This window comes from Myotis nattereri (assembly GCF_964212035.1).
Source record: "Myotis nattereri genome assembly, chromosome: 3".
NCBI classification, from domain to species: Eukaryota; Metazoa; Chordata; class Mammalia; order Chiroptera; family Vespertilionidae; genus Myotis; species Myotis nattereri.
This window is the reverse complement of record NC_138077.1, coordinates 153,361,905-153,376,255: the sequence shown is the minus strand read 5'-3', so window position 1 is coordinate 153,376,255 and position 14,351 is coordinate 153,361,905. Positions and strand designations below refer to the sequence as shown.

At 43.9% G+C, this 14,351-nt stretch overlaps 1 protein-coding gene across 1 annotated transcript in view; it reads right to left on the bottom strand.

Moving 5' to 3' along the window:
* Positions 1-6,642: 6,642 nt before the first annotated feature.
* MCOLN2 (mucolipin TRP cation channel 2) overlaps positions 6,643-14,351 on the bottom strand; it is a gene marked incomplete at its 5' end in the record, with an annotated part of 56,116 nt that continues 48,407 nt past the window's right edge. Inside the window, 3 exons of the mRNA XM_081088358.1 lie at positions 6,643-7,429; positions 10,229-10,350; positions 11,977-12,183. Of these exons, the coding sequence (XP_080944484.1) occupies positions 7,393-7,429; positions 10,229-10,350; positions 11,977-12,183 (366 nt within the window). The 3' untranslated portion in view covers positions 6,643-7,392. The remainder of the gene's footprint in view (positions 7,430-10,228; positions 10,351-11,976; positions 12,184-14,351) is intronic.

The following is a 14,351-nucleotide window of genomic DNA, read 5'->3' as shown; positions in this document are numbered from 1 at the left end:
GGTTACCATTGTGTGACCTTGGACAAGTTGCTTCTCCTCAATTTTATTATCCCTGTATTACAGATAAGGATTCTGGGCTCGGGCAGCTTCACAACTTGTCTAAATCACTTGGGAATTTAGTGCTGAGCTGGGACCTTCTATGGAGCTTTCCACTCCCCCATGAAGATACGGATTCTTTCTCATTAGCGCCAGTATTGTGCGAGTTCAAGGAATGCTGCTTTACAAGGTGTTGTTTGAAAATAGAAGTCACATTTCTCATTAAGTAGGTCAGACATTTTTCCTGCCATATAATTCTATTCAGTGAGTATTATTTAGCAGGCTGACAGGGAAAGTGGGGTGGGGGGGGAGCAGCTTTGGGGTCACAAGCTCTGGATTTAAAGCCGGGCTCTGCCACCTTCTCTGTGCTCAGTTTTTCTCTTTGGTAAGTGGAATCCTGATACATGTGCTCTGAATTCGTTGGGATGAGTAGAAATAATAGGTGTACATAGTAGGGACTCAACCAAATATGGCTTATAAAATTATACAACTTTGCGTGTTGCTACCTTCCAGGAGCCTTGCTCTGCATGAAATACAGAGGCAGGGAAAATTTAGTCCTTGCCATGGGGTGACCCTCCAGGAACCTGTGACGTTTCCTCATATAGTAAAAGTACAAAGCCACTCAGATATGCCGCAATTATTTTTTCCTGGGGCACTTTAAACATGTTGTTTACGTGCTCAATTCCCTGAAATTTTTCATGTTTATGTAGTAATTCTGACTTTTCTTTGATGGCTTATTTGTAGCTCTAAACTCAGAAAGCCCGCCTCTGCTTCTTGGGTCAGATCTATATCCATTTGTGTTTTTCTGGTTCTTTTACAGGCTGAGCACACTTTCACAAGGTTTTTCACACTGACCTTTTTACTCCATCTGCAATGTATTTGGCTACACGGCTATAAGGTGATGACTAGTTATCTGTTTAAGACACATTCCTGATGATACTGGTTGATGATACTAGCCCACTTGGCTTGTACCCATTTCTGTCTCAGTAACTTACCCTCTGAGCTGTCTGCTGTGAACATTTGTGAGACAGGGGCCATGCCACCCTCTCTGTCCTGCCCACCCATCTCGGTCTACCTGGGCAGGAGCAAGCCTCTAACATGGCTACATTCACTACCACCCTCCATAGCAAGGCCGTGGGGGGAGCACCATGCAATCCTTTCTCAGAGTCCCTCAGTCAGTTCACCTCCCTGTGCCCTAGCCCTCAACCTCCTGCACCCCGCACACTGCCCAGCCTTGGGGAGACATAAGACACAGCAACTCTGTGTGCTTACTTATCCACCGTCCTTTCCCCGGCCGCCACACTGAGCTCTGAGACTCTGGGATCCCGCACCCAAATCCTGACGGTGGTCATGGGGAGGGGCAGGGAGGATGGACTCCTCACGAAGTCTCCGTTTGATCTGTAAGCTTCAGACTACAGACAACGGGCTGGCTTTGTTAGCAGTTACACCCACAAGTCTCGCCACCTGTATAGATACAAATTGTGGTTGGCCAAGGTCAGTTCTTCAGAATATGGGCATGCATAGGATGGGTGGGGAGGGATGATGCAGAAACAGGAAGTCTTGGATAAGCTTCTTTTAAATATGTGGGCTGGAGAATGACCGGTGTGATAGAAAAACACGTTTAATCCATTCATCCTAATAAGTATAATTCTCAATAATAAAAGTGATGAAAAGAGACCCTCCCACCTAAATGCAGAGTCCAAACCATGAACTCTCAAGAAAATGACAGAGTATTTAGCTAAAAAGTCTTTTAATAAAGAAAAAATATATATGTGTGCAGATAGATCAAACATATATGTGAGATCTGGTATTTTCTTTAGAGACAGTTTTCAGGCAAATTTTTCATTGTGTTTGTTATTGTGTTTAATTATAGAGTTATAGCATCAGTCTTTTTTAATCTGAATGATTGCAGCAGCTTTGTATCTGATGTCCCTGCTTAGCTCATTCCACCCCTTCCATCCCTCACACTTCGGCCTTTCCCGGTCATGTAGCACCCAGGCCTAAAACTTCCCCACAGTATTCACAGTCCTTATGGCCTTCTCTTATTACCTCTCTAGTTTTCGGTCATTTTCCGGGTTCTCTATCAGACATCCAAGCCTTTGCCCCAGGGTTCCTTTTATCCAGAAAGCTCCCCCCCCCCCCACACACACACCTTGGCCATCTGGTGAAATACAGTATCTTACTCAAGTCTCACTCCTAGCATTGTCTAGTTCTCTTCAAGAGGCCGTAATGTATACTCCAGGGAGGCAGGAGTTAACTACTTTCCCTCCAGGGCAACCAAGAGCGAAGGCCCAACTTGCTGTCCTGCTACCACAGACAACACAGGTAGGATGGCACGAACGCAGGGGGCAGAGTCTGAAAGGCACTATTAACTCACTCTCCTTCTGTAGACAGACCTACATGGCAGACTCATAAGTGAGGATGTAAATTCCCTTTGTCAGAGCAAACATTCCTCTTGGGGGGCATCCACTCAACCTCCAGGAGAGAGTGATGACCATAGCCCACAGCCAGCGGGGGATGAGTAATTTACTGCTGCTAGGCAATTAGTGTTGCCAGAAAAAAAAAATGGCTTTCATTTAAAATTCTCTTTAAACCATATGTATCCTGGCTCATGGGATAACTTATGTGTCATTAGAAACTAAGAAACATACATCACACTAATAAATTGTCTCTCCCATTCACCGCAGTCAATAGCTCCCAGGGGTCTTTAAAAAGTCAGAGTTTTGCTGCCCTTGTTATGTGAGGTGGCGAGCAAATGTTCGTCTGTAACTTATTTAGCCTCTCATTCACTCCCTGGTTCTCTGGCACAGACAGATGGTCAGAGAAACATTTGCCATTATTTTTACCCACTGGTTTGCAGCAGCATTTGCTGTAAATGAGCCCATGGTAGAACAGCCATGAACTGCATTGCTTTCCCTAACAACCTGAGTGTCTATTTTGAGATTTGGTTGATTTGAAGCCTTCCCAGTGTTAATAGGTTATTTTCTCCAATACAGCGTGTTGAACAATTCTACAGGTTCCTGGTCAAAGACAGGCCCTTCATGCTGAACGCAAATGGCTGTAGAGAGCTGGGAGAGAGCGCTGGAAAGTCCATGTGTGCAGCAGGCCCCAAAGGATTTTTCTGTGCAAGGTCAGAGGTCACATGGCAACTGGGCAAATGTACTTGAGTTTAGGAGATGAACCACCTTTAGCTGATTCTCTGTTAAGGCAAAAAACATTAAATGGAAAGCCATAAAGTGAGGCTAAGCCTCAATGGGAGGTAGGGCATGGGGTGGGAGTGGGGGGGACGGGCAGGAGCGGGAATTAAGCAGCCCAGCATCCAACCTGTCCATGTGTGCAATATGGAAACTATATTGATCAATATCTCCTACCACAGTTTAATCTCTAGTCTGAGTTAGGAAGAAGCTCGTGGTCACTTGTGAGGACAGAGACTGAGAAAAATGGTGTATCCAAATGTCTGTTCAAAAGCAATTCCTTCTCAGGTTCGCACTTTCCTTTTATTACATTTAAATTGTTTTAAAGAAAAAGTACAATGCTGGTTTCCTAGCCTTTCCCTAAAAGGGCATGTTCTAATCACTGAGTGACTCACTGAGTTATACTTTCTTATCATCAGAATGTGCTACATAACAGTAGAGAAATTACTTTCTCAAGCAAAAGCTCCACTGAACATTTTCGGATATTGAAACTGGGGGGGAGAGGGGGGGCCTTATTTTAAAAAAAACACTATTAAAATTTGCAAGACTCTGATAGCAGAGCCTTAAACCAAGTGCTGGTCCTTTGGGAACACACAGGTCACAAAGCCACAAAGCTGGCCCTACTAATGGTCAACATCCAGAGCCCGGGGTATCTCAAGTGGGGAAAAAGGAAAAATGAAGGCACTCAGGACTTAATGCAACATGTCAAATCACCAGTTTCCCAATCCTGTGCCTATGGCTCACTGTCCTTCTTCCAGTGCCTAAACTCTGAATGCTGTGCTTAGAGTGGCATGTGTAGGGGTCTCACTCACCTGCCACATAGAGCTACTTCATGCAATTTTCACAAGTAGTGTGAAATTCTAGATGTTCAGTAGAGAAAGACTCAGCATCATTGGCCTACTGTGGTTGAGATGTTCAAATGTCAAGTCAGGAGTAGCAAAATAAAATTTGCTCAAGTTCTATGAAATTAAAGGTGAAATAGATAGCAGTAAAATGGGGTCTAGTCATGCATTTTTACTGGAGTAAGTGGTGGGCCCAGTTGAATTGTTCAGGTATCTGGAGTCATATGTTTTTTAATTGAATTTATTGGGGTGACAATGGTTAATAGGATCACAGAGGTTTCAAGTGTACATTTCTATGACACACGATCTGTATATTGCATTATGTGTCCACCACTCAAATGGAATCATCATAGCTCTTTATATTGACAGGAACAATCTGTGGTCAAGACCATCATAGCCATTCATTGAACATACTTCCCCAGTGACTATAGCAATCCCTGAATTTCAGTGACAGTGCTGGGCTACTTGTACAGGGAGGTCCTCAGGCACTAGAGGGTGACTGACCATTTGCTCCTACATCAAAAGGTTGGGCTGCCGTGCCTTTCCTAGACCTGATATTCTGCCCCTAGGCCTCCACCAGGTCAGGAACTCCTCTGTTGTTATGATACTGACTCTCGGGAGGGTTGGGGGGTAGTGATTTGAGTCTCATTAAGAGCTTTTCCTGGACATCCTCTCTCACCCTTTTTTATTTGTTACCTCACATTTGGTTAAGGCAGTGGTTCTCAACCTTCTGGTCCTTTAAATACAGTTCCTCATGTTGTGACCCAGCCATAAAATTATTTTTGTTGCTACTTCATAACTGTAATGTTGCTACTGTTATGAATCGTAATGTAAACATCTGATATGCAGAATGATTAGGCGACCCCTGTGAAAGGTTTGTTTGACCCCAAAGGGGTTGCAACCCACAGGTTGAGAAGCGCTGGGTTAGGGCAATGGGCTTCTAGTAGAGAATGGAGGGTCTTGCCCTGGATGAAGGACTAGGGTTTTGACACCTTGTGCACACTGGAGACCTTAAGCCTCCCATCAGGACTGACAGCTTTATCCCTAATGACAGGACACTTAGGCTGCTCATATCTCTGCCCATCCACAGCTAAGTGCAAGCTTTTGACAGCTGAGCTGATTATTGCCACCAGGACAGAATTAGATGTGAGACATTTGCACACAGAAAGTCCTAACTAGAACAAAGTTCACCAACCTGTGTGGTGAGCTCATTATGAAATAAAGATCTCTCTGGCTGGTCCAGGTGAATAGATCTGCACATTTGTAGACCATGCAAGAAAAGCTTTTTGAAGCTCTAATATTCATTGAGAACTTATGAATCATGGCCTATTCTATTTTTATTTCTTTATATATTTTTTTATTGATTTCAGAGAGGAAGGGAGAGGAAGAGAGAGATGGAAACATCAATGATGAGAGAGAATCATTGACTGGCTGCCTCCTGCATGCCCCCTACTGGGGATCAAGCCTGCAACCCAGGCATGTGCCCTTTACCAGAATCGACCCCAGGACCTTTCAGTCCACAGGCTGACACTCTATCCACTGAGCCATACCAGCAAGGGCAATGGCCTATTCCAGCAGTGGGCAAACTACGGCCCGCGGGCTGGATCCGGCCCGTTTGAAATGAATAAAACTAAAAAAAAAAAATACCGTACCCTTTTATGTAATAATGTTTACTTTGAATTTATATTAGTTCACACAAACACTCCATCCATGCTTTTGTTCCGGCCCTCCGGTCCAGTTTAAGAACCCATTGTGGCCCTCGAGTCAAAAAGTTTGCCCATCCCTGGTCTAGATGTTATTTTTCACCACCTCCAGTCAATGAGCTTAAGGATGTTGCATCTGGCTTTAAGGGTGTCATTGCCAACCAAGAAGGTACATTCTACACGAGTTGGAGATCCAAAAATGAAGTCAGTAGGTGGAAGGAACATGTCTCCTAACTTTCACAGTGAACTCTCCAAGTAGAAGCCTAGGGTTGAGAGAAAATGGTTTGTCCCAGAAGTGTCTATTAACTGTCTATTAGCAGTTACGAGAACAACATCTGTACTAATAATAGAGGAATATGCAAATAGTCAGGGATGCTATCACAGTAACAGTAATAATCAAACAGCAGGCTGCTTGGGGTGACAAAGTTGGCAGGGGGGGCAGTTGGGGGTGACCAGGCCAGCAGGGGGACAGTTAGGGGTGAACAGGCCAGCAGGGGAGGGCAGTTGGGGGCAACCAGGCCTGCAGGGGAGGGCAGCTGGGTCTGACCAGGCCAGCAGGGGAGGGCAGTTGGGGGCAAGATCCTGCCAGCAGGGGAGGGCAATTGGGGGTGACCAGGCCTGCAGGGGAGGGCTGTTGGGGTAATCAGGCTGGCAGGGGAGCGGTTAGGGGGCAATCAGGCAGGCAAGCAGGTGAGCGCTTAGGAGCCAGCAGTCCCAGATTGTGAGAGGAATGTCCGACTGCGGGTTTAGGCCAGATCCCACCAGAATCTCTGCTGCTTTTAAGAAAATGGGAAATCCCTTTGGGAGACCAGAGACATGATGTTAAGAGAGTCTACATTAAAAAAAATACTAGTAATTCCATATATTATGATAAAAATAAATTTATTTAGGTAAAAAAGGCCATCTCTCCTTGCTTGACAAGGGTAAAGCCCCACCCGGTGGAGTCTGTTTGCTAACACGAATGAGCCCTGCTATAGTTTACCTCCACGTGTCACATGTACAATCAACAATCAGCACAAGTGAAAGGTGTTTCCTATTCATCTCACTATGCCAGTGGTTGCTTCATATCATACTGGAGAAAATCACAGGAAAACAGGCCAAGAAATGTCTTTCTGTTGATTGAAATGTCATCTTTAAATGGTCGAATAGATTTCCAGCTTGAGTTTATACTTTGAAATTGCAACCAACTTCATCTCTGTGCAGACCATGACTTAACAAATGTCTTCTAAGCCAAGAATCACTTTTAAAACAAACCCCTATTTGAGGATAAACACACATCTTTCAATGTGTGGTTTTAAACACCATTGTTTTGCACATTTTGAAATGGGATTGTTTTTTTGCATCCCAACATTGTCCTGTCATAAATTAAAAGAATTTCATTATCACTAATCTATTGCACTAATGCCCAGTAATTGCCTATGGTCTATGCTTCATCATCCAAAGGTATAAAAAGGAACTCTGGAGCTGCAGTTGTGGTCAGCCAGCTGACAGTCAGTCCTCTTTCCCACTCCACATTAAACAGCAGTGTGTTGGACATGCTGGTCAAGCGATTCGGGGTCCCTCTGCATTGTCACTGGATAAGGAGGCCCAGACTTGATTATCTTTGGCAGAAGGATTTTAGTTAGTAAATATCAAGTGGTCATCACTTTCTTTCCTAAAACAGAAAAGGGGAGGGGAAAGAAGAAAAGAAATTATGACTCAAACATCTTTGGAAAGGAACAGAAATACTTCATATTCTAGGCATGCATAGGTTATCAACATGCTAAGTGGAACATTAAAAAGGGAAAAAATTAAGAAGGGCATTTGACATTATTTTTGGTTTGAGCAGATGCTTTTGGTAACTTGGAGGAGCTGTCTACCTCTTTGGGACCCTCCATCTCCTTTCCTTGACAAGCCTTCTTAGTGCCTGGAACCGCAGACTATCCTTCACTGCAGTGGAGAAGGCGAAAGGTAAATTCTGCATCTGTTCAACCAAGCACATCTTTCCAAAGAGCCACATTACATTAGAGCTGGAAGAGCTGTCAGAGTTCATCTGTTCACCCTCACGACACTGAGGAACCAAGAGGTGTAGGAGGGGTCATGGGACACATTTGATAACTGGCAGGGTCCAAAATGAAAATCCAGGGGTTTAATGATCAGACTAAAGGCTCATTCAATGACTGGCAGGAGAATCCATTGTGGTGGCTGCTGGACTGCTATCTCTCATGGCCCCGGAGAGGAGGCCCACACACCAATACTCATAACACCCTTCCTAAACCCTTTTCCTTGAGTTTCTCAGTGAGGTCTTTCTCCAATATTTACTCTCCATTCATAGCCTTCCTCAATTTTATTCCACTCTTTGGCTCCTAGCCTTTAGATATATCCAGGTATAGTTAATGTTTTATGGAGTCAAAGCCATCACTTGTTCTCAAGGCCCAGTATGATCCATTTCCTTCATCAGCCCCTAAGATCTTCATTTACTCTCTGCAAGGTCCTTCAAAAGCCCCCTAGATCTAGGCTTTGATTTGATTACTTGGCAAAAGCTGTTCTAGCTGATTTCACCCATAACTATCTTTTGGTAATAGCCACTCCTGTTTTCATTTTTGATATCCTCTTTTTTTCAAAACCTCCAACATCCCCGTTTTTCAGTAGATTTCCTTTGGTGGACTCTCCTGTTCCATTTAATTCTTTCATTAAAGACAGGCCTGTCCCTCCTTTTGCATCAGGCATCTTCTCAACAGTCCTTAGCACATCTTAGTGCAAGCTGCTAATATTTCTCCCCAGCACTCAGACCCAACCTGATTAGCTCATCTTCAAGTTCACCTCTTTACATCTTTTATTTATTCCATGTAGCTGCACAAGAAAACATTTAACAACCTCCTAGGGCTTTTTATGGTGCAAACATCAAAAAAATCAAAGACCAAAACCCCATAGGTTACTCTCTAGAATTCACAACTACATTCCAAGATGATTTCTTTTTTTGTTCTGTACAGCTAGGTATTAGAAAAGCAACTTAGGGAGACTTTCCTTGTACAGGATGCCTCTTAGGAAGTAGCTGCCTATTAAGAAAATTAATATTCCTTTATCCCAGCTTTCATGGGAACAATTTAATGCTCTGAAAGGATAAAATGTGATTTTAAAAACTTAACTCTTCACAGAAGACTTCATTTCATATTTACTAGACATTCTTTGGAAATGCTTCAATCAGATCATTTCAAATCCCAAGATGTGGTATGAATTGATTAGCAGGAAATACATCCTGTGGTTTTTAAGCAGCAATTATGTTCTCCATCTTCCTTTAGAAATTTGGTTTAGAGAATCTTTCTCAAAAAACATGGGTAGGGGATACTTTGAGTTAACAGCCCGCAGCCCTGACTAGAGATGAAAACAAACATGTGTACAATTAGATATCCTATCCTCACCTGACCCCCATTCTCGTCCCCAAACCACCACATGCAGGCTTTGCCACTGAGGTCTAGACCAGCGATTTTCAAATGGTGCACCGCAAGAATTTTTAAAAAACATGCAATACCTGACTATTTAGTCAGGAACACTGACCTCTTTTCCCTTAAGTTGTCAAATTAAAAAACTGACAACAGCCAACGCAATAGCCATCTGGTATGAATGAATCAAAATTATACCTTTTTTGTCAGATCGGCAAAAAATATTTTTTGGTGTGCCGCAGAATTTTAGTAATTAAAATTATGTGTGCCATGAGATGAAAACGGTTGAACATCGCTGGTCTAGACCATTTTCTTAAGTGTCCTGATGAACAGCAAGCAAAGTGCAGTTGGTCACCAAAGAGCTACTGACATGCATTTCCAGCCCAGGACATGCACAGCCTCCTCTCAGGCAGGGTTCCTGCTCTGGTCAAGAGGAGTTATCTGTGCCACGTATTGTGAAAAGGGAAAATGCCCTTGACATTCCGAGAGCTCCACCTCTAAAATTAAGAGTGTTGCCTGACCCGTGCAGCTCAATGATTGAGCGTCAGCCTATGAACCAGGAGGTCATGGTTCCATTCTCGGTCAGGGCACATGCCCAGGTTGCAGGCTCGATCCCCAGTGTGGGGCATGCAGGAAGCAGCTGATCAATGATTCTGTCTCATCATTGATGTTTCTCTCTCTCTCCATCTCCCTTCCTCTCTGAAATCAATTTTATATATATATATATATATATATTTTGACCTCTTACTTTGGCCACATAAGAGTTCACTTTCTTGACTTGAGGGACATAATTCATGCCTTCTCATAATAGTCTCATAATATCCCCACAAGGGTCCAACCATGTCATGTAGCTTTCTACCCTATTTTATTAGAATTCATTTCTAAAGCCGATTTTAGTGGGAGGGAAGATGGGTTCTTCCCCACGACAAGCTGATTTCTGAGTGTAGTGTGCACCTGGGAAGTACTCTTTGTTAAGGCAGCAGAGCAGCTCCTCTCAGGAGCATGGGGACCTGATCAAACACAATACTGACCTCCTCAGACAGCAGATGCGGGACAGGAAGGCTGAGGACTCTTTCTGATACTCCTCTCGGCTATTACATTCCTTCAGGAACTCCTGAAGATCCGTCTCAGGAAACCCATTCTGCTGGTATTTCTTCAAAAAGTACACAGTGTTGTTACCTTATGTATAAAGCATGAGAAATTGCTCCCTTTGTCAACGAACCAAACCCACCTTTGCTAAAATAAAGCTCTCCCACATTGCTAGGTCAGATCCAAGAACTGATATTAATAATGCTGAATCAATGTCAGTCCCAGAAGGCCAAGCCAGGGCCACCATGGAACAGAGAACAACCCAAAGGAAAACACCTCTGGTGCCAGGGTGAAGCAGGGGAGGGGTGTATTAGTAAGGGAAATAAAAGCAATAATCAGAAGGCTAAAGTTTTAAAACTAATGCAAGACCAGGTAAGACCCTACCCACCTTCCCTTCACTGCCCATGCAGAACCTGCTTGAGAAGGCTTGAGAAGTAATCTCTATTTCCTCTACTTTTATGAAAGAGGGTCACTTCGTGGGGCAGAAGGCAGTAGGTTCTTTCAAGCAGACACAAAGACCCTGAGGCCCTCTCCCCTCACGCTAAGTGAAGTCATCCACCAGGTTATCAAGACTTGGCCCACTCACAGGGACACTGCCCCATCAAAGGCAGGGACCCACGGGGCAGCAGTGTGCAACAGTCTCTCTATACGCCCAGCCCTGCTGTTAGAGCCACACACCCACTCTTATGTGGAAACTAACCTCCCCAGGCACAAAAATGTGCTCAGGAGTATTTCCAATGAATTAGCTTCTTCTGCGTTTAGTCTGAGAAGGTTCAAGGAGAGCACAACACCCCAAGGCACTGACATAGCACCCTTGGTTGCTCCAATGCTGGTCTGAAACAGGATTTCTGAGCACGGCCACCTGCTGCTAGACGGGTCACCACCGGAGGCAACAGAGCGCCCTTCAAGCTACAAACCAGTTAAATGGACCCAAACTGAAAGGATACAGAACCCACCACGTGGCTCAGGAAGATAGGAAGCTAAACAGCCATAGAGCCTTAGCTTTCATCATGTAAAGGAAACCTGTATCACACAAATGGTTGTGTCATCCAGTATACTAGTATAGGTGTTCCAATATCTGAACAGTAGTCAGGATGGTGATGACCCCTTACCACTGACACTTAGCACTCAAAACCCAAGTTCCAGGACAGGCAGGTACACCTGTCAGTGCTGCGACCAACAATCGAACTACTTAATTTACTAAACTCAACCCATCTCTACCCATTGCCTTTCTCTTTCCACCACACCTCCAAATCAGTCACCGTGAACTGGGTGACAGGGATGATGTCCTAAATGCATAGTTAAAATTAAACTCCAACATCCAGCAAGTCTCTCTTCTTCTATTTAAAAACAATTATTTGTTAATTGATTTGAGAGAGAGAGAGAAACATTGTTTTATTGTTCTTATTTATGCATCCATTGGTTGTTTCTTTTATTTGCCCTGACTGGGGATTGAAGCCACAACTTTGGCATAGCAAAATAATGCTCTGACCAACTCAGCTACTTGACCAGGCCAACAGTCTCTTTCCTACAAAACTTCAATATTTAAGTAAAATATAGTATTTTAAGTAAGTGTGTGTTTTTTGTTTTTTGGTTTTTTTTTTGGGGGGGGGGGGAGTAGCTTTTTCCTATGCTCCAGTCTATATAGGTTTTTCTGTTTTCTTCGCAGGGAATCCTGATAATTACTTACCTTAATGGTGTCATAAGAATCCGTAATAAGCGCAATGAAAAGGCTGAGAATCATATATATAAAAAGGCTGATGAAGGAATATAAATATAGGCGACTGAACAGCCACACCAAGACGCTCTTCTGCTGGATTTGAGCAAAGGTTGCAAACATATCATCACCGTTGACCAGAGAAAACAGACACTCAGAAACTGTATTCAGAGCTACAAACTGAAGGGGGGAAACCAAAGTTAGTTTTCGAGATATGTCATCCAAAAAAGCAGAGAAGTATCTATATCCAGTTAGCTTGTTTTGTTGAAGCTATTGTTGTCATTGCTATTATGAGTAACATCCATTTTAAGACAGCTAAAATACCAAAGCAGGAAAACATTATTTAAAACTCCCTTGCGCACTCACTATCTCTTGACATTTCCCTCAGTTTTTTCCTATACATTTTTATATATTTGTAGTCATATCATCTAATCATTTTGGATCTTGATTTCTTTTTCCCTCCTTACCATCATCTTACTTACACTTAGAGAGCATGTGTTAGATAGCAGACCTCTCCTTAGAAATGTCAAGTTTAACTATTTCCCTGTCACTAGACATCCCAATAATAGTTGCTATTGTCAAGAGCAATGTAATGAACATTTCTAAGCATAATGTTTTTTTCCTGTTATTGGGTCTAAGTGATTAATATTTTTAAGCCTACAACCTGCTAAACAAACCGCTTTCTGAAAGAACTATAGCAATTCCATTCTACAACCAGCAATGATGGAAGTGCCTGAGACACCGTATAGGCTCAAGAAAATTTTGCTAAATGAATGGTTTCACTGTAGCCTTTCCAACCACGGGTCGGGGTGATTTTAGCACATTCAGAACCAAAGATGGTCATCAATGGGAGAGGGAAAAACAATGATTGTGCCCAATGCCTTCAGGGGCTTCTGGCTAACAGTGGACAGGCCACAACCAATGTATTCCAGTGCCCTATGGGAGAGCTGGGGTGGGCTATGTAAGGAAAGTGACCCTCAGAACGAGGGCCTGAGGTGGAGTTCGCCAGTGAGAGGAGAAAGGGGAGGGTTTGCTCCGTGAATATGGGAAATTCAGTGCTGAGCCTACGAGGCAGCCAGCGAGGCGTGCCTGTGCCACACGGAGAAAGCCTCACTCAGCCTTCCACATACTTCAAACTATTACAGGCCAGAACCGGGAACCAGGAGAAAAACTGCAGCCAGAGAGTGACCTGACCTGCTTCTAAAGGGCAACCCTGGCATGTATGTGGTAGATCTCCTAGTCTGGAAACAGCCCAGGGCAGGGACATGCGGCAGGGGTGAGTGCAGAAGCCAGGAATGCACAGGGTCCAGATAAGACTGGAAAAGGAGGAAACTGAGGGGGAAATAAGTCTAGGAGGGGACAAGGGAAAGGGACTACTAATGGTCTCAGTTTCAGACAAGGCAGCTTGAGGTGCCAGGTGGAAATGTTGACATGAGGGAGTCGGAGGCATACATCTGCAGTTCAGAGCTGGTCTGAGGGTTGTGTTTCAACTGCAATCCCCAGGCGGCCATTCCAGGATCTGTGGCTGACAAACTCCTGCCACATCGGCTAAAAACGAACAGCAGATGCTTCATAAACTAACATCTTAGGGCCAGAGGGTGAACATTAGATGGAAGCTTCTAAAGAACAATAATGACCTAACAGGTAAAAGATGGTATGGTTTTCAAAAACACCGAGGGAACAGCTACCTAGAGTTCTGAACCAAATTGTTAGCAGTGGGGGCCATGTGCCCATTAAGTCAGTGTGGCTTTGGGGACAGCCATGTCCCTGGTGAATGTCTGCTGGAGGCAAAGACCAACAGGTGGTTGGCATAATAAATGTGAGAGAACAGTCAGAAGGCTGATGGACCTTGGGCTTTAGCAAGGGCTAAAAGCTATGTACTGATTGTTCTGTCGAGACAATGATGCCTGAAGGTATTCTCCTAACCTGATCATCTTTTACTGTTTACCAAACCTTACCTTTGATATGTCTGTTTGGTTTGCTAAAGGGCAAATGTATATTCTAGTAAATAAAAAGCAGTAGATCCGGAGATTCAGGGAGCCACTCCACTAGAGTAGGTTTCCGCCTGGCTCCCCCCAATGCCTTCTAAATTTATATTTCTTATCTAGTAGATCCATTTGCGCGTGGCCCCTTCTCCAGATTCTGAATCCTTGCTGCAAAAGGTTGCAGCAAATGTCTACAAAACATCTCCACTTGGAAGCTGTACTACTACTTCACATGCAACAAAATAAAACCTCCCACCCCCTAACCTGGAAACTGGGCTTTCCTTCCAATTGTCCTGCTCCTGGTCAGTAACTTCAGTCTCCTGCCGAAGAAACATTTACTCTCAAATAATCGAGTACTTAAAA